This window comes from Neovison vison, chromosome 7, assembly GCF_020171115.1.
Source record: "Neovison vison isolate M4711 chromosome 7, ASM_NN_V1, whole genome shotgun sequence".
NCBI lineage: Eukaryota > Metazoa > Chordata > Mammalia > Carnivora > Mustelidae > Neogale > Neogale vison.
In genome coordinates, this window is record NC_058097.1 from 206,381,420 (window position 1) to 206,409,392 (window position 27,973).

General features: G+C 64.4%; 1 protein-coding gene across 4 annotated transcripts; it reads right to left on the reverse strand.

Annotated features, from left to right (window-relative positions):
- Positions 1–153: 153 nt before the first annotated feature.
- TPCN2 (two pore segment channel 2) lies at positions 154–27,973 on the reverse strand. Of its 4 annotated transcripts, none has more exons than XM_044260016.1 (25): positions 27,834–27,965; positions 24,595–24,659; positions 23,817–23,893; positions 23,271–23,448; positions 21,410–21,526; positions 17,562–17,668; positions 16,936–17,008; positions 15,368–15,467; positions 14,352–14,417; positions 13,666–13,730; positions 13,098–13,198; positions 12,469–12,550; positions 12,164–12,250; positions 11,118–11,237; positions 10,937–10,996; positions 8,954–9,082; positions 8,136–8,185; positions 6,671–6,770; positions 4,492–4,563; positions 3,348–3,421; positions 2,780–2,861; positions 2,609–2,691; positions 1,880–1,961; positions 1,420–1,514; positions 154–860 (listed from the first exon to the last, which is right to left on the reverse strand). In XM_044260016.1, exons 1-25 carry the CDS (start codon positions 27,928–27,930, stop codon positions 782–784), a joined length of 2,241 nt encoding a protein of 746 aa, XP_044115951.1. In that variant the 5' UTR covers positions 27,931–27,965; the 3' UTR covers positions 154–781. The 4 variants fall into 4 exon arrangements, with proteins under 4 accessions (XP_044115951.1, XP_044115950.1, XP_044115954.1 ...); XM_044260015.1 differs by having other exon boundaries at positions 15,368–15,470; XM_044260019.1 differs by lacking the exons at positions 154–860; positions 1,420–1,514; positions 1,880–1,961; ... (1 more) ...; positions 2,780–2,861; positions 8,136–8,185 and adding an exon at positions 3,073–3,186 and having other exon boundaries at positions 15,368–15,470; positions 27,834–27,970.

Below are 27,973 nucleotides of genomic sequence, written 5' to 3' on the forward strand. Positions count from 1 at the left end.
AAAAGAGCCCTCGCCATGGGTAGATGTGCCAGTGGCTGGACACACCCTTGCCCCCAGGTTTGTAATGCACAACCTGAACCACCTCACCTGGCCACCCTGTTCCAGAGAAGTAGGAACAGAGTTGTGTCCCAGTAAAGAATGACATCCTCATTCTTTGCAAGACTTCAGGATAAAAATTATTGGCATTCTGACCCACAAAGAAATACACCCAATCACACACACGAACCATTAAATAATAAAACGGTTAAGATCCTTCTCACGTAAAACCACCAGGATCCCAAACCTAATGCCCTGGGATGCTGCTGGCTGGCCTGCACGGGCCCCAGGTGGGCCTCTGGTCCCTGAAAGCCACCAGCAGTGAAGGCACCACGGAAATCACAGGCTCTGGAAGGAAGGCCGCGGCTTCCCGCTGCTCAGTCTTGAGAGTCCCTGAGGAGTCCCCCCTTCCAGGACTCAGAGAAGCCGGAGTCCTGCCGCAGCCAGCTTACGAAGAGAGCGGCGCGGCCCAGATGCCGCACGAAGCTCAAGCAGCCCACCCGGGAGCCACCGAGAAAAGCTGGTGGTGGTTAGTGGTTCGGATCAGCAGCGACCCGGGGCCCCCGCTCTCAGACCCAGCCGAGGGCGGGTGGAGGAGTTCCGCCCGTCCCTCGGTCCGTTAGTCCATCCGATGGAAAGTCTCTCCTTCCTCTCCTTCAGGGTGGCCACCGCCTCCTCCCACAACGGCGTCAGTCCCGAGGCCACAGGGCCCCTGCCGCCCTCGCGGGGACGGCGCACCTGGACGTCACCTGCACAGCCGCAGGTGCGGATGGTGGCTCAGCTTCTCCATGAGCTCGTCCTCGGTCGGCTCCTCCAGGACCTCCCTGGGGAATCGGGGAGAAGATGTGCAGGGAGCTCTGGAGAGGGCGGGCTCGGGCAGCTGCGGGAGGGTGGGCCGCCTTGCTCCTCATTTAGGAATCATCAGACACGTGCCCAAGCGAGCACGGGGACTTAGATCCAACTCCAGGACGTGTGCAGGGCGTTCCTAAAAGCCCGGGGTTGGAAGCCGGGGCGGGGGGGGCCTCCAGGCTGGCCAGTGCCAGCACAGGGGAGCTGCGACGACCCAGCGCAGGTGCAGGGAGCAAAGGTGTGGCCGCAGCTCTCGGGGCGACCCCGCTGTCCTGCACCACGGGGAGGTAAGGGCCACCCACCCACCAACAGCATCCCCCGGAGACGAACAGAACCGGAGAATGCTGTCTTAAACAACTTCATCGAAGAGCAAGACAGGTCCCAGCCCCAGCGCCAGGAAGCCCAGACCCTGATCCCAACGCAGAACTGGCGGGAGGAATGCTGCCGTCACAGAGGACAAAGGACACCCCCCCGCCCACTCCTGCCTCGCCCTCCCTTCCTCCCCTCCCCAGAGACCCTTCCTGACCCACACACCTGAACAAGAGCTCTGCACTCGTCTGATAGGTGCTGTCCGGGTCCCCAGCAAGGGACTGCAAGTGACTGCGGCGGTCCCACTTGTGAAGAAAATTCTGACAAACAGGAGGAGGAAAGGGTGGCCAGTGGGTGTAAGCCCCACGTGACCCAGCCCTTTCCCCTCCAGTGTGAGCCAGGCATCCAGTGCAGGGATCCGAGCCCCTCCCGGATGCTGGGATCCAGGGCCCCACACGGCCACTCACTCCTGCAGGAGCCTGACAGGTCTCCCCCAGCCCTCCCCACAGGCTCAATGTCAAGGACATCCTAAGAGGCTCCCAGCAGCCAGCTCAAGCAGCACCATGCCGGGACCCAGCACAGCCCCCTTCCCGCCCCGTTCTGGACAGGCCCGGCCAACAGCCTCAAGCCGTCTGTGGCGAGTCAGCAACCACCCCTGAGACAGCCGGGCAGGGATCTCGGGTACCTCCAGGATCAGAGCTAAAAACAGGTTGACCCAGACGACAGATGACACCAGCCACCACAACACAAAGTAGATCTTCGACCACCTGTGGAGACAAGAAGGCCAGCCATGGGCCACCGGGAGCGGTACCAATGGGACAGGGGACAGGGGCATGCTGGCTGGGGTCCCACTGCACAGAGACAGGGTGGGGCCGTGCCGGCCAGGGTCACACTGCATGGGGACGAGGCAGGGGTGTGCCACCCAGGGTCACACTGTGCAGGGGACAGGGCAGGGCCGTGCCGGCCAGGGTCACACTGCGCAGGACGGGGCAGGACCATGCCAGCCGGGGTCACAGTGCGCAGCGGACAGGGCAGGGCTGTGCCAGCCGGGGTCACACTGCACAGAGACAGCACAGGGGAGGACCGGCCGGGGTCACGCTGCGTAAGGACGGGGCAGGGCCATGCCGGCTGGGGTCACACTGTGCAGAGGAGAGGGTGCGGCATGCCAGCCAGGGTCACACTGAGCGGGGACAGGGCAGGGCAGTGCCGGCCGGGGTCACACTGCGCAGGGACAGGGCAGGGCAGTGCCGGCTGGGGTCACACTGTGCAGAGGAGAGGGTGCGGCATGCCAGCCAGGGTCACACTGAGCGGGGACAGGGCAGGGCAGTGCCAGCCAGGGTCACACTGAGCGGGGACAGGGCAGGGCCATGCCGGCCGGGGACACACTGTGCAGGGACGGGGCGGAGTCACTCACGGGCCCGAGTAGCGCCGATAGGCATCCAGGAACACCTGCCAGTTGTTCACCACCATCACGTTCCACAGAGTGATGAGGGCAGCCTGTGGGGCGGCAGACACGGGGTCCAGGGGGGCCGGGACAGGGCAACGGGAGGGCAAGGGCGCCGAGGACCAGGGGTGCAGGGCTCACCGCAAAGTCATCGAAATTGTTGGGCCAGTACTCCAGCTGCTCGAAGCTTCCGCAGGGTGCCGAGCTGTTGTCAGGGCTCAGGCTGCGGGGACACGGCAAGCTGGGTCGGGGATGGAGACCAGGACACGGACCCCGCGGCGCCCCAGCCCTGCCTGAGCCCCTGCCCAGCTGGAAGCCCTCTGGGCCCGGAGAGGCCGGAGAGGAAAGGAGGCCCCGTCCGGAGGTGCCGTGAGAGCGGCCAGGAGCCGAGGGCTGCAGATGTGCGTGGGAAACAGAGCTTCGGGACAGCGGGATCCGCCTCTGGCTCCGGGCCCCTCCACCAGCGTGTGGCCTGGCCTGGGGTGTGCAGGGGTGGGAGCCACCACAAGGCTTCAGAAACACTTGGTAGAGTTGCTGGGTGAGGGCATCTGGCGGGGTGGGGAAGGAGGGGAGACAGAGGAGGAGGAACTAGGAGACACCCCCACTCCCAGGGAGCCACCCCCACACCCCCACACCCCCACCACGCCCCACGCCCCTCCACCCCCCCAAGAGGCACTTCTCCCCTTGGGACGTTCAGGCCCCACCTCACCTGCCGTTTCCAGGAGCCACGATGACGCCGCGGAACAGGCTGATGCCCAGGATGGCGAAGACGTAGTACACCACCTGGGGGGCGGGCCGGGCCTGCTCAGCGGCCCCCGCAGGCGGACCCGCAGGGCAGCATGTTCCCAGCCCTCGCCGCTGTGCCCCGCCCCGCTCCCCCCAAGGGAACGCTGGGGCTTCTCCTCCCGAGTACTCTCACCAGCCCCAGAGGGAAGGAGGGAGGAGCCGCCACCACCGGGCAAGCCAGAGAACAACGGGGGCCAGGGGCAAGGGCCCAGGGGCCAAGGAAGCAGGGCTGTCCGCCGCTTCTCCAGGACGGGTGCGGCAGGAAGAGAGGTGAGAAGGCCCCTGTTTTGGGTGGTCTTAGGAGAAGAGGTTCCAGGGAGGAGCAGGTAGGAACTGGCCAAGCTTCCCCAGCAGGTGACGTGCAAGGAAACCACCCAGCAGTCTCACGCCGCAGAGAGAAGAGGCTACCAGTGGCCCCTGACCCGTCCCCACCCAGCCCCAACGTGCCAGGGGAAAAGGAAGGGGCACGGGCGCTGGGCTAATCCAGTCCCTTTCAGACCTCCGTCTCCTCTGCGGGGCTTCGGGCCTAGAGCGGCACCAGGGGTCCCCCTGGGCGGGGCGACAGGGCAGAGCCAACAGCAGCTCAGTGGCAAGGCTCGGTCTGGAGCTGGGGGGATGCCGTGGTTTGCTCTCCGCCACCACGGCTGGGAGTTCCTGAGATCCCACTGCGTACGGAGGACTGACCAAAGCCCCATCTGGGGTCTGCATGGGCTTCGGGGATCCCTAATGCCTCTCACGCTTTTCAAAATCAGTGTCCCAGTATGGCCTACAATCAACACGCATCGGGGAATAAAAAGTGACCGAAGCACCTCCGGCAGGGAACGGCAGCGTGGTCGGGACCAGCCCCAGGGTCCACGCTGGGGAACGGCAGGGGGCGCTCTGGCCTCCGGGGCCGATGCAGCCCTAGAGCCGCCCCTAACACAGGGCCCTCCTTCCTCCAGAGCGGCCAGCCAGCCTCGGGCTCAGACTCACCGGCACCCACAGGCGGCTCCACTCGTGCCCGCACCACCCCCTCCTCCCCACCGACCCCCATCCCCCGCTGGCCAGAGCCCACCGGCCAGACTCACCACCAGGATCCCGCCAAAAGCCCGCATGTTTCTGATCAGGTCCAGGATGGTGCTGGCCACCACAGCCATTAGCTGAGGACAGAAGGATGGCAGGCCCTGATCTTCCTGGCCCCCCCGAGGGGGCGCCAACCCTGCCCACTACCCTGACCCGGAAACGCACACACCCGTACGCATGCGCCGGTCAGCCGCCGCCCGTTCACACAGGTATCGCACCCCACGGCCGCCCACAAACACACCCGCATACTCGCACAGCCACATCCATCCCTCCCGAGACACAGACACACACCGCACACTCACATACACCGCACACAGGCACCGCCGTCCACCCAGACGCAGACGGTCTCAACCGCAGCCCCTTCGGCGAAGCCCGCACCCGCGGGAGCTCAGGTCGCGCTGCCGAGCGCCCGCGCAGGCTGGGTTAGCGCCTCCCGGGTCCGGAGACTCCAAAGAAGTGCGGACGTGAGGTGTGCGGCTCCCCGCGGCCAGGCCTGGGGAGGGGCTCAGACGCCCAGCCAGGCACCCCGGCTATTGAGGGCCGCTCCCCGACACGGGAACCTGAGCCCCAGAATAGCTTTCCCGTCAGCCCGTTACCCCAGACGCCGACACCCAGAACCAGCGTGTGTGCACGTGCGTGTGGATGTGCGGGTCACCGTGTGTGCGTACAGCCGCGCGCGTGGACGTGCGGGTCACCGTGTGTGCGTACAGCCGCGCGCGTGGACGTGCGGGTCACCGTGTGTGCGTACAGCCGCGCGCGTGGACGTGCGGGTCACCGTGTGTGCGTACAGCCGCGCGCGTGGACGTGCGGGTCACCGTGTGTGCGTACAGCCGCGCGCGTGGACGTGCGGGTCACCGTGTGTGCGTACAGCCGCGCGCGTGGACGTGCGGGTCACCGTGTGTGCGTACAGCCGCGCGCGTGGACGTGCCGGTCACCGTGTGTGCGTACAGCCGCGCGCGTGGACGTGCGGGTCACCGTGTGTGCGTACAGCCGCGCGCGTGGACGTGCCGGTCACCGTGTGTGCGTACAGCCGCGCGCGTGGACGTGCGGGTCACCGTGTGTGCGTACAGCCGCGCTTGGACGTGCCGGTCACCGTGTGTGCGTACAGCCACGTGCGTGCGTGTGCAGGTAGCGTGTGGGCACGGCAGCGCGCGTGTACATTCTGCATGTGTGTACACGTGGGACTGCGCACACGCTCGCGTGCGTGTTCAGCGTGTGCATGAGGCTGGAGTCTGTGGTAACGCTGCAGATGTGCTCACGTCCGCGCAGTGACAGGTGCCGTCTGAGAACGTGCGCCCACGTGTGCTCATGTGTGACCACATGGGGTGTGGCGTGCGCGACCACCGGGCACAGCCCCCCCCATCCACACCCAGGGCCGCCAGGCCACCCTGCGACAGGAGGACCCACTAGCTAACAGGGAGCCCCAGTGGCACAGGCGGGCAGCTTCCCAGGAAGGACAGACGAGCCCGGGGGAAGCACCTGGACACACAGAAAGGTCTCTGATGTCCTTGGTTTTCTCTCTCCAGAAAAGTTCTTGGGAAAACGGACAGGAGGAGCAAACTCTCCCTCTGTGCTGGGTGGGCTCCGGGCCCAAAGGCCCTGCTCACCGAGCTCCCCTCCCCTCAGGCTGGTGTCCCTCCCTGTGGATACAGGAGGAGCCGATGAGGCCTACAGACAGTCCCGAGCCACCAGGCCTGGGAGTCGAGCAGACTGGCACCAGCCAATCACACGCCCACTCCTGTACTGGGGCACCTGCAGGGGAGCGCCTGGGCCAATCCCGCCTTTGGCCCTCAGTACCAGAACCCACGAAAGGCCCACACCAGTGCCCTCCTGGAAACCTCAGGACACCCAGGAACACACTGGCCCCAAGGGCTCCAGCCCCCACCCCTCACAAACACCGATGGCCTCAAAGCACAGAGCTATTCGTACGGCAGCCCAAGGTGCCCCACACCCACCCACCCGCGCCGGCCCTTCCTGTCCTGGTCCGGGCAAGCAGGGCTGGGCTGCCCTCAGGCTCACACTGCCCTCCAGCACCGCCCAGCAGCAGCACACAGCTGGGGACACAGCCCAAGGGGACCAGGGTGCCCAGGGGGACCGTCCTGGTCTCAGTTCGGCCCTGCCCAGGCCCAGCCACTCTCCAGAGCAATGCAGGGGTGGGAGCCGGGAGGTCAGACGCCCACATACCTTCAGGCTCGGGATGATGCGCAGGAACCGGACCACGATGAGTGAGTTCACCAGCCGGGCCATGTCCCACAGCGACAGCAGGCCCAGCGTCTCTGGCTTCCTGGAGAGACACACGGGACACGGGTTGGGAAAGCCTCGAGACGCCGGCAATAGGAAGACAGGGAGATGCGTGTTCAGACAAAGACAGATGCAGAGAGCAAGTGGCCGGCGGGGGTGGGGGTGGGGCGGGCCTCTGTCACGGGCACAGGACAGAGCCAGGACGGCCACTCCTGACGGCCCAGGACGGCACGGGCTATCACACCCCTCGTCTTACCCAGGACAGCACTCAGGTTCCAACGCTGGAACACCTGGCTCAGGTCCTGGCACAAGCAGGAGGGACCTGGTCCCTGAGCCGGTGCGCTGACCCCTGACCCCTGACCCTAGCCACGGTCCTATCCTCTGACCTCATTTCCTAACCCTGTCGCCTGACCCTGGCTCCTGAGCCACATCCCCTATCCTGTGACCCCATCCTGTACCCGGCCCCTCCGGGTGTCCCTCAGGGGCTCGGGGGCTCTCGTTTCCATCCAAGTGGAAACCGCCCCCCCTCCCCGCACAACACTCCCCTGGGACTCCCGCATGCTCCCGGCGGGTTCCGTGTGCATTTCAGAAATGAGGGGGGGGTGGCCCTGTGGTCGCCATGCCCCACCACACCACCGAAGGCAGGTCCAGCCCGACCTGTCTGCCCCACAGAGACCCTTCCTGGGCCAGCTGACCCTAAAACAAGTCTCTTGGCCCCACTCCCTGTCTCCAGCACCTTCCAGCTGCTCCACTAGGAGGAAGGCAGCCCACAGACCTGCCAAGACACCAGGGCTGCCAGGATGCCCGGGGTCGGCAAGGCGACTGGCTGGCACCACCACGTTCTGGGCAACGCCCCCTGACAGCCTCCACAAGCCACACTTTGAGGCGCTCTGGGACCCCGGCGCAGACATCCGCACTGCTCTGCGGGGGCAGTGGGGCTCACGCAGCAGCCCTGTCCCTGCCAACTTCCAGGGCACTTAACCCAAGCCCAGAGTGGGAGGGGACACGCCAACGTCACTCACACGGCCTCCAGCCCTATTCCAGCACTCAGGAGTCACCCAAGCCCTAAGATGCGGGTCTCCACAGCCCGGGACACGGGGTCGCACGTTCCATCCTGGTTCTGGGGCTGAGCCCGCTGCCCTCTAAAGGCCTGTCCCAGCTCTGGGAACGCTATCATTCTGACGGCGACTTAGGACCTATTCCCAAGAGCGAGGGGAGGGGACAGCTTCCACAGTCCTCAGCCGGCCAAGCGCCCAGCTGTATTCCCTCTAACACCCGGGGGCTTTGCCCTGGAGCCGAGCAGCACAAGCAGGCAGACCGGGGCGCCCGGGCCGCGGGCCACCCTCCCCTGGGGCCTCGGTGGGGTGCTGGTTGCTGTAGCCTCCCTCGGTTCTCTCCAGTCACATACCAGCCCGGGTGTGGGAATCGGTACACAGCCAGAGTTGAGATCTCCAAAACCTTTAATTACAAAAGAAAAGAAGGCATCGCTACAGCAACACCCATCTGGGCGGCTTTCGATCAAACTCTAGACCTCGTGTGTCACACACTCCCCACCAGAGGGCTCTGGGAAGAAGTCAGAGCTCCGTTCTTGTCCCCATGGGTTGGTTCCAAATGTGGGGCTTCCTGTGGCTGAGAAAGACACCGAGGTCTCGGGACCCAGCGGCCCGCACACCCAGAGGGCACGACACCGGAAAGGCTGGTGGAGACCCAGGTCAAGGGCAAACGGAAGGCCCTCCTCTCAGACTGTCTTTGCTCCTGTCCCAAAGGGCCCACAGCAAACACGAATAAACACCATACAGGATGGCTGCCGTGACACACATACCACACGTGACCCTCCACTCCCGTGGGTTCTGGGGGGTGCCCAAGACCCACCCCCACCCCGCCCTCCGTCCTCCCCAAGGTCCCACCATCCTTAGGTCTGTGGCTGGGGCTGGTTAGCAGGTGAGGACCTCAGGCTCCTTCCAGGCCCCGCTCCAGGGCAGGAGAGGCAGCCTGCCCCCACCGCGTTCAGATGCCGCGGAAACCCAGCCTCCTGCAGGCCCCTGCTGGCGGCCCCCCATGCAGCTCACACTGGGGAAAGCCCCTTGTCCCTGGAGGCAGGAGCCCAAATCCCTGGGGGCCTCCACTCCGGAGGGACAGCCTGAGATGGACACAGCGCAGAGCCAGGCGCGGAGAGCACACCGCCCACCCGGGGAGGCCGGCAGCCCGGCCGGTCCCCGACTTTACCAGCAGGACGACGGTGAGCAGGCCGTCGAACACGTTGCTGGAGTGGGCCAGGTAGCCCGGCAAGCCCAGCGCAAACACCTTCAGCAGCAACTCCAGCAGGTAGTAAAGGATGAAGATGCAGTTGAGAATCTGAGAGGAAGACAGGGACCTAGCAGGCAGCCCGGCCCCTGCATGCCCCTCACTGGCTCCTCGGGGCGCCTAGGGCTGCTCCTCCCACGCGCCCCCCCCGCCACGGGGCGTCTCCAGCACCCACCTCTCCCTGCCCCCAAACCTCCCCTCAGTGACCCCACGCTGGCACAGCCACTCTCCTGGCCCTCCATCCCCTCGGGGCCTGCAGAGCCTGGGTCACCCCCGCCATCCCACCCCACCAGCCCCTGTGTGGCCACATCTCTCCCTCCCCACGGCTGCCACCCGAGCCCACGCCCCCAGTTCTCTGTCCTGACCCCTCCTGGCCACTCTCCATGGGAACATCAGGGCGACCTCTAACAGCGCACATGGGCAGTGGCCTCCCCGGTGGACGTGCCTGGCTCTCAGCAGGGTCCTCCCAGCCCCTGGTGGTGGGGGGGGACAGAGGAGGTCTTATCTTCGAAGGTCACCACAGGCCACTGTGTCACTGTCCCCTTTGAAGCCAGTCAGTAAAATACAGAGGGACTCCCTCCTTACTGGGAGCCTCCTGGCACCCTCCCCCAGCGAGCACAGAGCCATGAGAGGGACACGTGGGGTCAGACAGCCGCTGCGGTCACCTCGCCCCGCTGTCCAGCCTAAACTCCACATTCTCCATGCTGCCTCACTCACACCAGTGACGAGGTCACCGTTAAGGCAGGAAGAACATTCCTGACCCCGTATCACGAGCTATTATCAAGTGCAGAAAAGGAAGGAACCGCGCAGGCACCCCAACACCCCCCGCAGTATTCACGTCTCTCCCAATCACGCTGACCCCCGTCCTTAACCACTACTGTTAAAGAAGGTAAGATACAAGTCAACTGTATCCAACTTGACTTCATCAGGAATAAAAACCAGTCGCCTCTCCAGTGCCTGAGAAGCCCCCCGGTGTCGTCCAGGAAGGAAATACAATGGAAATAAGAAAGCTGAGAACTGGACTTGAAGGATAAGACAAAGGAATTTCAAGCGTCAGGTCAGGAAAGGCACTTTTCCCATTTCGAAGCCACGATGAAGTCTAGTCTCTGTTTAATATGCACGACGCACTGGGTCAGCTCTATATCAGATAAAAGCTTTTTCCTACGTAATCAGAGAACGTTTACTCACTTTCTTCAGTTTTAAAATTGTTCACAAGATCTTTCGTCAAAGTAAACTTTAAAACACCTGCTTTGGGGGCGCCTGGGTGGCTCAGTGGGTTAAGCCTCTGCCTTCGGCTCAGGTCATGATCTCAGGGTCCTGGGATCGAGCCCCGCATTGGGCTCTCTGCTCGGCAGGGAGCCTGCTTCCCCCTCCTTTTCTGCCTGCCTCTCTGCCTACGGTGATCTCTGTCTGTGTCAAATAAATAAATAAAATCTTTATATATATATACATATATATATGTATATATATATATAAAACACCTGCTTTGTTGGAGTGCCGGCACTGAGTACTGTGGGGGTACTGGGGCTGTCTTGCTTAAAATTCAACATGAAAACACTGTTTTTACCATTCTCACAGAGTTTGAAAAAACTGTGCAGCATTAGGAGGGGCGCTCGCCATTCCAGAAAGGGCTGAGAACCGGCTCAGCAGCAAGCGGGTGGGGGAGCTCCCATCCCAGGGCCACACGAAGCCGGAACACGCCGGCGGCCTCACCTGCCGCCTCTGCCGCTCCAGCCCCTCCCGGGCCCGGCCACCTCTTCCACCGTCCTGTGGGGGTACCCCACAGTGGAAGGAGCGGCTCTGCCCCACAAGGGCCCCAGGGAGGGGGAGGCTGTGCCCTCTCGCTCCTGCTGACTCCCCGTCACCCTGGCGAACGCCTGCCGGCCGCCCGTCCCCAGAGCTCACCCCCAGGACGAAGTCGTCTCGGTCCCCGGGCAGCACATCTGCATCTACCACCAGGAACACCTGCAGAGCCAGAGCGGGAGGCAGCTCGCCAGCCCGGCCCGGCGCCCGGGTGCCAAGGCCACGGTCGAGGGGGGGCAACAAGGCGCCTCCCACATCCACACGAGGGTGGGCCTGCACTCACAGAAATGGACACGAGGTTCCCAAGGGCGATGAAGTTCCCCAGGTAGTCAAAGTAGCGGTGGCTGAAGACGATCTGGGCCCTCCTCAGGAAGGGAGACGGGTACTCGGGCCGCGGCGGGGGCTGGGGAGGAAACGCACACGGGCTCAGCAGCACGTGCCTGCGGGGGCCACGGCGGCCGGCAGCCCAGCAGGGCCCGACCCCCTTTACTCTGGGATTCCGCTCTTTCCTACTCCTCTCTTATCTCTGTCTTCCAGCCTAACAAAATAATCTCAAACACGGAACTCGCTGCACACGCTAAGATGTCCATCACGGTCATCTTTTAACGTCAGAGAGAACTACAGAGACTCTAACTGGCCACGGACCGCCACGTAAACCACGACAGAACACGCAGCCACCATCTGAATATATGCCAAGCACTTCCCACACGACACAAAGCCTTTGTGAAAGAGTATGGGACAGTCACGCCCTAGTGACTGAAAGCTTAACCCGGAACAGGGCTCTCGGTGGACACAGGGCTGAGCTGGATGCCAAGGGCCACCTGGGGACTTGACAAATCGGCGTCAAGGACCAAAACAAAGGCTTTAGACAAACTCGGACCGTCCTGGGGAAGGACACACAGAAGCAGGTAAGAGTCTGTCGTGAAGACAGGGAAAACCGTGTGGACAGTTCCTCTGGGTCAGACTTGGCCCAGGCCAGTCCCTGTGGTCTGTGAAGTGCATAAGGTTGACAAGACCGCCCCGGCTTCCAAGAGCCGTTTACCATCCCAGGGGCTGGAATCCCTGGGAAGGCCCAAGGCATCCCTTGAGCCGTTTACAATCCCTGGGGCTGGAATCCTGGCACTGGTCACTAAGAGTCACCCAAGGGATCGAAGCCAACAGGTTCTGCAACCTTCCCCACTCACCCTCCAAGAGCCGTTTACCATCCCAGGGGCTGGAATCCCTGGGAAGGCAGGTCCTGGCACTGGTCACTAAGAGTCACCCAAGGGATCGAAGCCAACAGGTTCTGCAACCTTCCCCACTCACCCCACGTGGCCTGGCCCCGGTTACCTCTTTAATCACCCTTTTGTCAAACTCATTAAAGAGTTTCTGAAACTCGCCGGCTGACAGCAGGTCACCACCGTAGGAGCGCACCTTCTGCAGAGGAGGGAAACGCACCCCAGTCAGCCGGGCCAAGGGGAGGGCAGGCCCGGGACAGGACGGTGCGGCGTCCCCAGCCCCACCCGGCCCAGACCAGCCCCGGCGGATCTGAAACGACACCCTGGTGGTGAAAGGGGGCTGGTGGCCAAGGGGACCTCTGGGCGGAGCCCGGAAGCACGAGCTAGGGAGGGCCGGGGGAAGGGGGGCCCGAATACCTCCATGACGGCCTGTGTGTGGGAGCCGTCCAGCTGGACTCGCTGAAGCACCTGCAGGAAGTCCCGGGGCCGCACCCCGACTCTGGGGAAAAAACACCCGCACCCCAGTGAGCCCCGCCAGCTCAGCACGCCGCGGCGCCCCCAACTCTGGCCGGAGCCGCGCGGCAGGCGGCACGGACGAGGGCCTCTGAGACCCGCCACGCGTCAGTGGTCCCGTCATCTGCAGTGCCAGGCGACCCTGTCCCGCCTTCCAGAGGAGCGCGGGCGCTCAGCAGAGGCGCGGGGACGACGGCGACAGGCCGGGGCGGCTCACGGGCCACGCAGGCGGCCGCCGTCCACTGACAGGCCCCACCGGTTCCGCGCCCGGCGCAGGCCCCGCGGCCCTCGGCAGCCCACAGGCTCCAGGGGTCGGGAGCACAAGCGAGTCACCCGGGAGGGCGACAGAGCCCTGCAGCAGCAGGGACGCGGCGTCCTCGCGAGTCCGAGGCAGCGCTCGCGTCAGGCGGCGGCCGCGGGGGGCTCGGCAGACGCGCTGCCCGGAAACGCCGTGCGGAGCATCCGGCGGCCCCTCCAGCACCCCCCCTGCCACCCCCGGCTCAGGCAGGGCGCCCGGGAGCCCCAGCACTCACTCTCGGGGGTGGGCTTCTCCCTCTGCTGTCACGGAGGAGAGCACCTCGAAGGCGGCCCGCGCTCCCAGCCGCCTCCGGAACAGCGAGGTCTGGAAGGACTTCTGCGGGGACAAGGGCTCTGAGCGGCGGGGCCCGGCCTGCCCTGGCCGCTCACCCCCGCCCCATGCCCCGAGGGAGCAGCCCTCGCCCCCGCAGGCCCCAGGGGAACGGCCCGACTCTTCACGGCCCAGGGACTCGCTAGGATGTGTTTCTGCTCTGCATGCCGGGGACCCCTGCTCTCCCGCACAGGGGGCTCGGGGCCACCCGCCCTGGAGCGGCTGCAACAGGGAAGTGGCCCCTGGGGGGCTGTGACGACAGCACGGCCCCGGGGAGGGAGGATGGGACGCGGCTCCTGCTCCCCCCAAAGGAGGGAGCCGGACACCACCGGACACCACAGCGCACCCCGGCACCCCAGGGGCCCAGCCCCCACCCGGCCACCCCTCACCGCAGGGCCGCCCCACTGGTCGTGGCCCGCCTGGCCTCCGGGGGCCGCTCCTCCCGGAGCTGCAGGAACAGCAGCCCGGCTCACCATGAGGTAGCCCCGGAACTGATTGTAGATGATGGCCGTCAGCAGGTTCATCAGAAACAAGCTCCCTTCGAGTGGAAAAAGCCAGTCAGTGGGGACCACCACCGACAGGGGTGCTGAGTCTGGAAGGAGCAGCAGGTGCAGGGGCCCAGGGCGGGGGAGGGGTGACATCCAGGGGCCCAGGGCAGGGAGAGGCCATCACTCCCGCCAGGGGCCTGGGGCGCGCCAGTCAACACGCGGGCCTCCCCGTCCCTGTCTAATGAACATGCGGCCATCGGGCCTGCCCAGCCACAGGCACCGAGGACAGAGGCCATCCGTGGTCACGACTGAAAACCACAAGGTGGGCCACGCTAAGGAGAAGTCACAGGTCAGAGAGCACAGGGTCACAGGGTCGGGAGGGCGCTCAAGTGCGGTCAGCAGGGAGGGCTGAGGTAAAGTCACAGGGTCGGGGAGGACGCACGGAAGCGCAGTCACACGGTCGGGAAGGCAAACTAAAGCAAGGTCAGCAATGAAGGCAGCTGAAGAGAAGTCACGGGAGGACACTCTCAGGTGAAGTCACCTGGTCAGAGACGACACACTGAGGCGAAGACACAGGGTCAGGAGGGCACACTCACACCTGAGCATTCAGGATCTTGCCACGAGGGACAGGATCTCGTCCCGAGTGACCCCTCAGATCTGTCCGAACTCACCTATCAGGGTGAAGACTATGAAAAAGATGGCGTAGGCCCGGTTCTTGGAATATGCAGGAATCATAACTGGGAAGAAAACGGAGAAACGGAAACACGCTCACAAGCTCGGCCTCCGCTCTGACCCCATCACGGCCCCACCACGTGCCCTCAACAGACGGGGGGCTCTGGGTCCCGTCCAAACGCCAACCCGCGCACCTCTGCGCACACACCCCTGCAGCGGGGACCGCACTCCTTTCCGAGGCTGCTCCTCCCCTCCGCGAAGCTGAAACCCGTTTCCCTGGGAACTCCCCACTCGCGGAAGCTCAGCTCTCCCTTGGGTGACTTGCTACGACTCACAGGACATGGAGGGACAACACTCGGGGTCCCGCCGCACAGCTCTCCCTGGGCGTGGAAGCTAGGGGCTGCCCTCCCGGGAAGGGCTCCATGAAGGGGGCATCAGCCCAAGACGAAAGTCACCAGCCAGGGCGGCCAGGCCACAGCCAGGCCCTAGAGGCCCGCGGCACCCCATCCTGGCCACCGCCCGTGCCCCAGCAGCAGCCCCAAACGTGAGCACCACAGCCACCAAACACCCAGGGCCTGTCACCTCAGGGACGAGCTGTACCCCACGGCCACGCCTGAGTGGCAACAGGGACAGTGGCTGGGCCTCAAAGAGGAAGCCACCAGGGAACCAGCCAAGCACAGCACTTGTCACCGCGCTCATTCTCAGCTTCTCCGTGGAGACAGGTGTCGGGGAAGACAAGGTGAAGGGAGCAGAGCGGAAGGCAGAGAGGGAGCGAGCAAGGAGCTGAAGTGGGAGGAAAAGGGAAGAGAGAGGGAAGGAGACGGGACGAGACGGGAAAAGACAAACAGGGAAAGAAAAACAAGGACTGAGCGAGGGACAGAACCCGATGGCCTCCTTTCCACGCTCCACCCAGCGACAGAGAAGCCTGATGCGCTCCGGCCGCCCAGAGCCCCGCGTCGAGGCTCTGGGTTAACCTCATCCCCCCAGCCCCGGGCCCCGTGCCCCCCTCACACACCGTCGGGGTTGTTGGCCGTGGTCAGCAGCACCAGGAGGGAGGTCAGAGCCTCTGGCAGGTTGCGAAAGTAGATCAGCCTCTCCCGGTCCTGCCCATCGCCCTGCTGAGAGCAAACAGAGCAGCTGTGTGGGCCATCGGGCCTCTGTCCCCCAAAAGCCATGGCCTGCGGCCGGCAGAGCTCCAGCCACTGTGGGGTCAGCACCCCAGCACCTGGGCTGCACCCTGACCTGCACCTCCCGTCACCTCCCTACAGTCCTCTCTGCACTCGTGGCCAGACGGAGCCTAACTCAGGGCCTCTGGGCCCAAGAGCCAGTGCCCAGGGCAGCTGCATATCCATAGGCCACGGGCCCACGAAGCAGGTCTGCTCAGAACCACGGGGAAGGGGCGCCTGGGTGGCTCAGTGGGTTAAAGCTCTGCCTTCGGCTTAGGTCATGGTCCCAGGGTCCTGGGATCGAGCCCCGCATCGGGCTGTCTGCTCGGCAGGGAGCCTGCTTCCTCCTCTCTCTCTGCCTGCCTCTCTGCCTGCTTGTGATCTCTGTCTGTCAAATAAATAAATAAAATCTTTAAAAAAAAAAAAAAAAAAGAACCATGGGGAAAAGCCTTCAGCCACCCTAGCTGGAGCACACACAGAGATACAGCACACCCGGTTAACGACATGAACACACACACACACACACACACACACACATAAAGACACAGAGCACATACCCACGTAGAGAGACACACAGCACACACAATTACACAAAAACAGACACACTCGAAATATACTTATGGACACAGGCACGTGCAAACACGCACACACGTGCGTGTGCACACACGGGAGCTCCAGCTCTCCCAGAATCAGGACAGTCTCCAGTCCTCACGGACAGGACAGTCTGAGCCCCCGAATACCGCCACAAACTCCACAGAAACTGGCCTTAGCTGACCCTTGGCCACACCCAGGACAGAGATGCAGGACAGCTCCAGCCCCAGGATGACCACGACCCTAGCCAGGCCATGAGGAAAGACACTGGACCACAGATGCACGGCATGCGGGGACCGGGGTGAGAGGCGGCAGACGCCTCCACACGGCAACAAGCCGCTGGCGGGGGGAGAAGCCGCTGGGGGGGGAGAAGCCGCGCAAGTGGGAAGGGAAGGGGATCTGGGGTGGGCAAAAGCCCGCAGCCGGAGAAGGGAGACGGGCACCGTGGGACGGACGGTGGCACAGTCCACCCAGTGGCCCCCAGCACCAGTCTGAGGGGGCCTCCACCTACAGGGGTGTAGAGAAATCTGGGTCAGCAACAGGGCAGGGAGGGGAGGAGAGAGGAGGAAGGGAAGGAGGGAGGAGAGGGAGCAGCAGCCAGGCCGCGCAGCCCTGAGCCCGTGAGGCCATGGGGACAGGCACATGAAGACTGGCCCTTTGAAGAGACACCTGGGGTCTAGGTGGACCGCCGACCCCCATTACGAGGCCAGGGCAGGCGGCCTAACCGGTCCGCCCGCTCTGCAGGCCCAACAGCTACCTGGAGGACAGGGCCGACCCGTCCATCAAAGCCCCAGGCTCCCGGCGCGGACAGAGCGGAACACGGTACCTTCTCGCCTGTGAAGAGCAGCATCCCAGACATGGTGAAGACGCACAGGTGCAGCGCCAGCAGCAGCAGGACACTGGGGGGGCGCAGGCGCTCAGACGGGACCCACGCCCCGCGCACCCAGCGGGACGGGGTCTAGGGACAGCCGCCCGAGCACTCAGGGAGCTCCCTGCCCCCGAGCCTGACCTACGCTCACTACCAGTCCTGTCCTTAGGGAGCGCTTTCCCCGGCAGGGACCATCGGTACCCTCGGGGCATCGTCTGGGGGTCCAAGGACCCCTGGACTCGCAGAGGGGACGGCCACATGCAGCCACCTGGGCTAGACAGCAAGGGCCAGCCACATGAGCCACCGGGGGAAGCGGACCGGAGGCAGAGGGAGGCCAGGGGACAGAGAACGGAGGCAGGTTGCGGGGGGGGGGGGGGAGGTGGTCACGGCCCCAGCGGGGATGGCCGAGGAGCACCCACAAGGCCCTGCAGCCGTCAGGCAGAGGGTCCCAGACCGCGGAGGGGCTGCCAGGAGGTCCCCGGACACCCACCCCCTGGCCTCCAAAGCTGGGGCCAGTCGTGCCCCAGGCCGCAGTCCCGGCGCCCCCGACGGCAGCACCGGGAGCGCAGGCACGGAGCGCCCACCTGGCCATCTCCGGCAGCGACGACCGGATACACTTGAGCGTCTTCTTCATCATGGACGAGTTCTGCATCAGGAAGAACGGCCGCAGGAGCCTGCGGATCCGCAGCCACTGGAAGACAGCGGGAAGCGGCTCTGCACCCAGGCCCGAGACCGGACCTGCCGAGGGGACCCCCAGACCCACTCGGACCCCTCCCGGCCAGCCGCTCCAGGCCCCAGCCCCCCGCCTCCGTGCTCCCCAACTCCCACTCCGCAGCCTCCCCCCACCCCTGCCAACGGGCCACCCAGCTCCCTTCAGCCCTACAGCGCCATGGGGGGCTCCACACCGCCCCACAAAGCTGTCTGTCCCACGGGGTGGAGGTGGGGGACTGCTCCACGCTCCTGGCTCCTCCCCCGCCCCACCCCCCCTCTGCGGCCCCGCTCCCTCCCGCACACACGGCCACCAGGCCACACCCTGCACCCTGCAGCCCCAGCACACACACACACCCACACACACACACACGCCCTCCACAAGCACACACACCCCGCGGGCATGCCCTGCACGCACACACCCTCCACGCACACGCACACAGGCAGGCACACGCGCACACACACGGGCGCGCGCACAGGCCCCGGTGTCCTCCTTCCCCTCTTCCTTCCTGTCAGAACCAAGGAGAGGCCCTCCCACCCCCACTGTCCGCAGGACACCCCAGCCCTCTCCGGGGCTTCCCTCCGGTGTCCCTCCTCCTCCTCCACTAGCTAACACACCACCCATTCTGAGACCCTGCCCCCCACGCCCCACCCCTGCCCCAGCCGGTCCTCCTGTCCGGGAAGCTGGCCCCAGCCTCAGTGACCTCTGGGCCTGGGTCTGCCCAACGCCTCAGGCCAGCTCCCCCATACCTGACCCCCGAGTGCTGACCCCCAGAGCCCCTTTTTCCCCTCTGTGGCCTCTCGCCTTGGGGAACTTGTCAAGCCACGTGGTTATTTGCTTTTTGTGATGTTTTGGCGATTCGTACCTTCCATACGAAAGCGTTAACACCTCTCTCGCAATCACCCCATCTCCTCGGCCGCGTGGTGTTAAGTGTCACATTAAATCTCCCCGCATCTGTCGTAGAAGCCCAGCTGACTGCGTCCTCTCCCTGCCCAAGGCCGAAGGTTCTCTCGAGAGAGAGAACGAGGTCCCACCAGCACGGGCACACGGCAGACCCTCCAGGTCGTGCACAGCATACGGGAGCCCAAGGCCTGACTCAACCTCCCTGGGCTACACACACCGTCAGAAGGGGGCCCGGCTCTCAGCACAGGACCAGAAAGCCCCAGGAAACATCAATAAACAGACACTCAGGGTTCTGCCCACTGCCCCCCTGCGTCCGTGGGCTGAGGAACCAGCGTCCCCAGCTTACCCATGACCTGCGCACGGCCCCTGGACGGAACCTTGTCTCAGCACCCATATCCTGAGTCTCGGCCCCCTCCCTAGGCCAAGCGGCAGCTGAAGGTCCTACTGGCACCCGCGCCCAGGGTCTTGGACCCTCGCCTGTAATCACAGACCAGGGTGCAGCTCGCACCTCCCAAGAGCCCTCCCCATGCTGGGGCCACATCAGGGTCATGGACACAGGGACGTGTGACCTTTATGAAGGACGGGGAGGGACAGCCGCAGGACTCAATGCTGATGAGCAGCTGGCCCAGCGCCAGGGAAGCTCCTGACGAGGCCTCCAGAGTCACAGCCTGCCAACGAACCGGCAGATGCCTCGCCTCCCACGAGAAAAAAGTCGTGACCACGGCCTACCCAGTGACCGGTAGACCCCACGTGATCTGACCTCCGGGCCACAAGGCAGAAACAGAGAGACTAGGCCGGAGCAGGGGGGAAGCCCCCAGTCCGTCTGCGCCCTCCCTCCTCTGGTGCCCGTGATGAGTTCCTTAGGACCGGCCAGCTGGCCACAGGGAAGGACCACAGACCTGGTCTATGGATGGTTCTGGGTAACATGCTGACCCCGCCCAGAAATGGACCGTGTGTGGCGCTACGGCCTCCATCAGGAAAAGCCGCCACAGGGGGTGCTGAAGGGAAAGCATTTCAGCGGGTTAGGGTCCAGCCTGCCTGTACTGAGAAAGATAACAACTCCCGTGGGGTGGTCAGGGCACAGAAAGAACAGACCCAAACAGTGGGGAAAGGTCTGAGAAGTGTGTGCGTGGACGGACAGAGGGAACGCCCACAAGACATAATGACATGTCCTGTAATGTCCGAGCCTTTGCCCCGAAGGCCACCACGGACGGCCTGCCCTCTAGAAGCAGAGCCCAGCTCCGCCCACCCACCCCGATGTGGCCGCGGCAGCTGGGCAGGTGACCGCAATGGGCCCCTTCCCTGGGCAGGGCGCCAATCTGTCCTCACTGGACAGCCAGGCATGCGGGTTAGGGCCCTGCCTGGGAGTGCCCCAGGACCACTACCTGAGTCTCAGGGGCCATGCGGCTTCCGACCAGCCCACGGCACTCCCCGGCTTACACCGCCCCACCCCGAAGGGTTCGATGGCACGAAGCGGGCTCAGGGACACCAGCCCTGGGAGGCAGCGCCCGGTGGCCCCAGGATGTGCACCAGAGGCTCCAAGCACCAGGACAGAACAGAACGGCCATCCTCCACTCCCCAGCCACAGTCCAGTGCCCTGCTGCTCTGGAAATGGCCACCCCGTGGACAGACGTGCCGTAAGAGTCACGAAAAGCAGGGTGGGATGCCGGTGGCGGGGGGAGCACCACTCCCACTGCCAAGGACAGTGCTGCTGCACAGAGGCGCGGGGAGGTCTGGGTCGCGGCTCCTGAGGCACAGCCAGGAGAAAGACTATCGGAAAACTCCGGGACTCCAAAAACAGGACCCCTGAAGCCACAGACCGGCCAGGTACGAAGGTCTGGGTCCCTGTTCGAGGGGAAGAAGCCACAGGAGCAGGGAGCTGGCTGTGGCCAAGGGCACGGGGAGCCTGAGCAGGAGGAACCCAGAAGGATCCGTCAGGGCCACAACCAGCAACAACACAAACCCGAGGGGCTGCGCGCAGCCTCCCCTGCCTGTTGCACAGACGTGGGTTTGCGCATGTTCACGGAGCTCTTTCCTGTGAGGAAGTGGGAGGCGGGCGCTGAGCGGCCATCCTGCCAGCAGCTCTGTTCCCCTTCGGCAGCCCGCTCACCCCTGCCAGTGAGGGCACCAGGGAGAGGCTGGGAGGCCGGAGGGGGACACGCCACTGCCCTCCGTCTCCTTGCTGGCCGTAGGGCAGTGCCCATGCCGGGGGCTGCCAGCCTCCCTTTCCTGCAGTCTCCGGAAGGGTCTGGGTGCTCTGCCTCGCTCCAGGGCCTGGAGGGTGGGGCCCCAGTTCTGGGGGCCCCTCCCCTGAGCTTCCTGCAGCTTCTGCCCCACCCCCGTTCTGCTCTGTCGGTTACTCAATGCCTGTGTAAGCTTCTATACAAATTCTCTGGGCTAAAGCACCTGACAGGCTCGTGGGCCCAACTGTTCCTGATGGACATGGGTGTCCCCACACCAAGTCTCCCCGCTCTGTCCTATCCGGTCACCGGGCAGTGCATCTGGGTGGGGGGCAGGATGGGACACTCGGCTAACATGGACTCTCCCACTGCAGCACCCCCAGAGGTCTGGGCACGTGGCCAGGGCAAGGCCCCGGGGCAGCGGGGGACCCAGCCGGTGGAGGAGCTGAGCTGGAAAATGGCGAGGCAGGAATCAGGGGTCCTTGTGCCCTCCCCAGGCCTCAGTGCCTCCTTCTGCAAGATGGGACACGGCCCCATGGCCCGATGGCTGACTGGAGGGCTGGAAGGGCGAGCAGAGCTGGGCAGGGGGCAAGCCGCCCAGAGCTCCCCGCTCCCCACCCCGAGCCGCCGCACCACCTACCTCCTGGCAAAGCAGACTCAGTGACACGATCCAGTCCGTGAGAGACACGACCAGCACCACGAGGTAGGCCAGCAGCCAGGGGTTCGTCCGGAACTGGGCCCACCCAACCAGGTAGCTCTGCAAGAGGGGCAGGGGGTGAGCGGGCGAGCAGGCGGCCCCGCAGCCAGCCCCAGCCTGCCGGCGCACACAGGTGAGGCTGGGGCAGCCAGAGCAGGGGCGCTTCGGCGGCCAGTGTGGCCTCCACGTGACCTGGGGAGCAAGAAGCTGAGCTTCCCACCCAGCCTGCCGGTGACCTCGGACAGCCAGTGATCCTGGGCTCAGCACTTATCCACGCCCGCCTGCTTCCATGTGGTAACGGGGCCGAGCCATCCTGCCCATCCCAACCGTCAGCTTAGCTTATGCCCAAGAGCCACTCTGGAAAAGAACCATTCTGGTGGGGCACCTGGGTGGCTCAGTGGGTTAAAGCCTCTGCCTTCAGCTCAGGTCATGGTCCTGGGGTTCTGGGATCGAGCCCCGCATAGGCTCTCTGCTCAGCGGGGAGTCTGCTTCCTCCTCTCTCTCTCTACCTGCCTCTCTGCCTACGTGTGATCTCTATCAGATAAAAAAACAAAATCTTAAAAAAAAAAAAAAAAAAAGAACCATTCTGGAAAAGGGGCTATAACACCACCCATGGTCCACTTCTGGTTAGAGCCGGCCCACACCCAGAACCGTCTGTAAACCAGGCCTGAGGGGCACGTGGGTGGCTCAGTCGGTCAAGCCTCTGTCTTCATTCAACTCAGGTCATGATCCTGGGTCCTGGGATTGAGCCCCACATCAGGCTCCCCACTCGGCAGGGAATCTGCATCTCCCTCTGCCCCTCCCTGTTTGTGCACTCACTCCCTCTCACAAATAAATAAAATATTTCTTTAAAAAATGTTAAATAAACCAGTAAAAATCAACCAGGCCGGTCTCTCTCTGTGGCCAACTGGCCAGCTACGTCACGGACAGCAGGCCACCCAGATGTCACTGCACGCAGATAAAAATGTACGCTTGCTCTGACTTTTGAGACTTCCCAAACGCACCAACCGTTCAAAAGCACTAATGAGAATGTCTTACCACTTTCAGTTCCAGTTTTAAAAACCCCCCAAACCCCCTCAACACATCACGGGCTGAAGAAACAAGGCAAAGCTGCCCACGGCCTCAGCGTCAGCTTTGGGACAGCCCAGCAGGGGCCGGGCAAAGGCACCCCGGCCTCTGGGGACAGCCCCACGCACTGTTGGCCAGCGGTGTCCCGAGGGCCCAGCCCCAGAGTTGTCTGATAAAAGCAGCCCGAGACCCGCAGCCAGACCCGGCTCCTCTCACAGGGAAACCATTAGGGCTCTCGACCTTTGACACGGCTCAGAACCTCAAATGAGCGAGGCTGGGCCCACCTCCAGCTTCTGGAAGGACTCGGGTCAGACAGAATCTAGACTCAGACCCACACCTCGTGGCAACAGGCCCCTTTCCGCCCCACGCCCACCTCCTCCCCTGTTCCTCTTCTCTTGGGGGTGGGAGGCTGGGCAAGAGAGAGACCACTGGCCCTGCCTTGCTCTACTGGAGTCTCTCCTCACAAGGGCACCGCCAGACCCTCGGCCACCCCCAGAGGTCCCGCAAGGTTGTGCACCCGACAAGACTCAGTCTGGTCTGGAGAGGGCGGACGCAGACAGAGCCTCTGTTTCAGCGACCAGAACTCTCCACCCACCCAGGCCTCTGCTCAGGGGGTCAAAGTGCCGTCGGAGAAAAAGGCAGCTGGCTCCGGGAGGGTAAATGAATCAGGAAAGCAGCGGACAGGCCAGGAGGGCGCTGACCCCTGGGCTTTGGCCCCTGACGGCGCCCACCGCACCTTCACAGAGACGTCGGCCACAAAGACCAGCAGGCAGAGCACCTCGACGCCCTCGGTCAGGCCGCAGGGCGGATCCCAGGGGGCCGAGCGGTAGCGGACGTCCGCGGTGCTAGTGAGCGAGGAAGGGCTCTCGATAAAGGCCAAAAACAGGATCAAGAAAATGGTGAAGCTCAATATCCTGAAAAAAAAGAGAAGAAAAACCAACAAAAACTAATTAAAATGCGTGCACCAGCAGGGCTCTGGGCCAAAACTGGATCTGCAGGAGGAATGCCCGGGAAGCGAGGACAGACCCCACGGCTTCGACAGGCAGAGCCCACGTCTCCCGGTCTGCGCCCGCTCTCCCGCGGTCACCTCCAGTGCTCGGGTCACAGCTCGAAGGCCAGGCCTGGAGCTCACCCCCGGGAGAGCCCCTCTTTCCCCGGGCGGGGGTCCGTTCCCAGAAGGTGGGGAAAGAGGCTCCTTCTCCGCCATAGGGAGGGGAACCCGCGTGGACCCTGAGGCCGGCCTCCCCGCACCCGGCCAGGCCGCACGCGTGGGCCTTCTCACCATTGGCACGCGTTCGAGTAATACAACCGGTAAAGCCACATCGACCTGACGTCCATGCGGTGGTTAATGGAGCGGTACTGAAAGTGAACATCACACGGGGGGGTGTGAGCGGGGGTCCCCTCGGAGCCACACGCATGGCCAGCCCCAGACTGGGCACCCACTGGCCCCACGACAAGCCCCCAGGCAGAGAGACGTGCCGCAGGCCAGAGTCTACTTCTGTGGCACGCATGGACAAAGGTCTGTCTCGTGACCACGCAGGGCACCCGAAGCCCCACGGCCCCGCCCAGACGCCCACTTCCTAACGTACAGCTGCGCCCGCTGCCTGCCTGTGAGGGTCCCCACTCTGCTCTGCAAGGCCCCCCACTGTGTCACTCTCCAGGCTGCCCCCCCCCACCTAGCCCCCACATGGCCCCTTCCATATCCTATTTCCGAAACCGAGCCTGGATGTTGTTTTCCAGCAGGGGGCATGGTCTGACCACCCCTGGGCGTCTTCCATAGGCCCTGGGAGAGGCAGGCACAGGCCAGGCTCTCAGCAGGAGGGAACTCAACAAAATAAGTGATCGATTCTAGGACCTGGCACCCACCTACTTTAGGGAGGATTCCAAGCGACCCATCCCCAAAGGCCCCACTGTCACGGCTATGATGACCACACGGTTCAGCCACCAAGGCCCCTGCCCCAGGACAGCAAGGTGGGGATCAGCAGGGCGGCCATCACCCAGTGCCCACAAACGCCTGGAGAGCAGCCCAGACCCAGCGACTGGGAGCGGGAGCCGCCCACCTGGATCGCGTCTTCGATGAAGACAGCAGCCTGGTCAAAGCAGAGGTCCCGCCAAGGCGCAGCACCTGCGGGGAGAGAAGCCACACTGGGTGACAACGTGGACCACGGGATGCTCACCTGCTACGGGACCACGGAGACCGAGGAAAGAACCTGCAGGCATTCTTTTCCCAGGCTCTGCAGTGAGACGCCTTTCGCCCAGCACCAAGTCCACACAGGAGCGGCCCCAGGCCTGGCCCAGCACACAGAGTGTGCTCCGTGAGCAGGCAACTGTGGCCCCCTCCTGCCGTCTTCACCCCCCAGCGGCGGGGGGGGTGTCAGGGCACAGGAGGATGGATGTGCCCCACAGGCTCCCGACTACGAGAGGTCTTTGGGACAAGTTGGGCGGCTTGAAGCCTCATCCGAGCATCCCCACCCCTAGCCCATCAAGGAGCCAAAGGCTGCAAGGTCAGTCCTCGCAGCCTTGGGATCCAGCCACTGCTCACAGCCAAGTGCCACCTCTGCAACAGAGGAACTCCACGGCCTGCGGTCTAGGAGAGAGGGTGCAGCCCAGGTAGCCCAGGCCCTGGGGGAGGTCAGGGGGAGCCAGCACACAGCCCCCAGCAGCTCCCAGGGCGGGGCTTCGAAACCAGGCAGCTGTTTCTGTTGAACATCCTCCTGTCGCCTCTGGTCCTTCTGCGTCAGCAGCTCTGGACGGGGAGAAGCAGCTTCATGCACGCCTCTAGAGCAGAGCTACCGAAGCCAGACGCAGGGCAGGCGGCAGGCCACTGTCTACTCCGCCCCCATCCCCGGGGAAGCAGCTGCCCCCATCCTCAGGGCTCCTGGCGAAGGGGGGTGGGGGGAGTTGGCAATCAGGAGACAGGGGACCCTGGACAAAAGTAGGAGGCACGACTCCAGCCTGGCTCTGCCATCACAGCAAACACCCACATCTATATGCCTCAGTTTCCCCCCACGTACAACCTCCGCGCTCACCCTGAGGAGCCCTATAAGTTTTCCCAGGGAGGCTGTGAGGATGCGAACCCTGCTTCCCCTGACAGCATCCCGGGAACTGGGATCAGTCGGCCCACTGGTCCGCTCCCTGCTGTACCCACAGAGCCCGGGACCATGCAGGGGTCAGCACAGCGTGTCCTCAAAGCTTCCTTATGGTGTGAGTGAATAGCCCTGAGGGGGGCTCCAGGGCAGGGGGGTCTGAGGGCCCAAAAGGGGCCCAGAGTTACCCAAACCCCAGATGAGAAGATGAGATCGCCACCTGGAGAGATCTAAGCACGCAAGCTTCTTGGACAAGAAAAGCCTGTGGGCTCGCTCTAGGCACAGACGCGGGGTGCCACTGAAGGGGCCAGGTCCAGGCAAGCCGTAACCGGCCAGGGGTGTCAGGTGCCCTGGGAACTGCCCGCACACATCAGACCTCTGGCCTGGGCCTCGGAGCCCCAAACCTCAGAAAGGCCTCCCTACCTGCTTTGCACACTCTGACAGCAGCAGGCCAGAGGAACCTTGTCACAAACCCGCAGTTGTGATCACGTCACAGCTTCCCACGAGTCCCCAGTGCTCCTGGGCAAAGTCCACACTGCCCCCAGCTGGCACTACGGTGCCCACCTCATCCACCCACCACTCGTCCTGCCGAAGCCTCACCCTAAGCCCTCCAGGCGGTTCTGCCAAGGCCAAGTTCTCCCAAGACCCCGAGCCCTGGCTCAGGCTGGTGGCCCTACCAGGAGGACTATTTCCCTTAAGCAGGGATCAGCGAGCACACCCGGTCAGAGCGTCAGGGCAGAACGTCTGCCGAAGACAGCAGAGGACAACAGGGGTTCAAACACTGTGTCTCCCAGCAGCCCAGGGCCAGTCTCTGCCCCGAGCCCCCTCTCCTTCCTGTTCCAGGCTCCACCCTTTACGACCTGCCTGGAGCCCCGACGAGCTCCCTGATGACTCTGGGCAGGCCGCTTCCCCTCTGTGCCTCAGTTCCCCCTCATAGGTCAGACACAACCGGAGGGCTGTGCAGACTGCTTGGGCTGCTGTAGCTCCCGATGCTTTTATTCCAGAAGCCCCTTCCACAGTGTGGCGCTCCCTTGTCCTTTGACTTCTCCATGACCAGAAAGAGGGTGACTCCCCGACCAGGAATGAGAGGAGGAAACAGCTACTGTCCCCCTGGGGGAGATGAGGAGAGGCTGGGTCAGAAGGACCTGACTGCAGGATCTGCAGGGCACGGAGCAGCACAGTGCCCCGACCCGTGAGGAGGAGGATCCGACTGCAGCGCTCGAACACCCAGTGCACAGAGCCCCACCTAAGAGCCCCCGTGGGAGGTGAGGGCAGGCCAGCCATTCCCGGCCCCCACGCTATGGGCCCCTCCAGGACAGAGAAAGCATGCAAGCCAGAAAAGGAAAGTGCTCCCGGAAGGAACACCCAGTAAGATACCAGCAGCAGCCCCAGGGCAGCCCAGCACTGACCTTGGACAGGTCCCAGAGTCGCTCTGAGCCTTGGTTTTCTCCTCAGCAAAATGAGGCTGAGGCCCTTCCACCCCTAACCCAGCACCCAACGCCGGACTTCTGCAGGAGACAGATGGACTCCTCCCTCCCGCCAGCGGCTGCCTCGGGATTCAGCAGCGCCGCTGGTAAACAGGAAGGGCAAGAGGGAGCTGCAGAGGGCAAACGGAGGAAGCTTCCCTGGGCTGGGCTGGGCTGGGCTGGGGAGGCCTGCCCCCACCCTCGAACCCCAAACTGAAGGGGGACCAGCCTCTGGGGACAGTCCAGCACCGAGACTGAGAGAGGAGACTGCAACATCTGCCCAGTCTACCCCCAGGAGGGCTCGAACCCCGGCCCAGCCACTTCCCGGCTGTGTGACCTTGCTGGGGCAGGGGAACACCCCGCTCTGTGCCTCAGTTTCCCCCATCATAACCGGGAAGAAAACGGAAGTGCAGCCTCCTAGGGGCCCCCAAGGCGATCAGCGAGGCCTGGGTCCACCCGAGGTTCATCGAGGGGGCTGCATGGGGCTGCGGGGCACGGCCGGCCGGCTAGGCGACGCCTCTCGGGCCGGCTGGTCGGAGGCAGGGCGCGACCCTGCGGCGCGTGGCCGGCCCGGGCTCCCGCTACTCCGCAGGGCGCAGCCCCCGTCCCCCGGAGCACGGCTGCCCTCCCCGCGCCCGCTCGGACCCTGGCCCGCGGGGCGCGACGGCAGTGGCGACGGCGAACGGCGCGGACAGGACCCCGTGCGCCACCCCCGCGGCCCGCTCCCCTTCCCAGGCAGCCGCTCACCAGGGCGGCAAGAGGCTGAGCCCGCCGGGCAGTCGCGGCCGCCGTCGCCCCGGGCACGGCTCAGAAGGGGCTCCGACTCCGCGCGGGGGTCCGCCATGGAACCGCCGCGCGCGCCGCTCGAACCCTGCGGGGAGCGCCGG

Excerpts from the sequence above, each read along its gene's own strand:
- TPCN2 (XM_044260015.1), bottom strand. The coding sequence starts at position 27,930 with ATGGCGGACCCCCGCGCGGAGTCGGAGCCCCTTCTGAGCCGTGCCCGG. Across the intron at positions 4,564-6,670 it reads GCATCATCCCGAGCCTGAAG|CTAATGGCTGTGGTGGCCAG; the intron begins GTATGTGGGCGT and ends TTCTGTCCTCAG. Across the intron at positions 861-1,419 it reads AGTGCAGAGCTCTTGTTCAG|GGAGGTCCTGGAGGAGCCGA; the intron begins GTGTGTGGGTCA and ends CCGATTCCCCAG.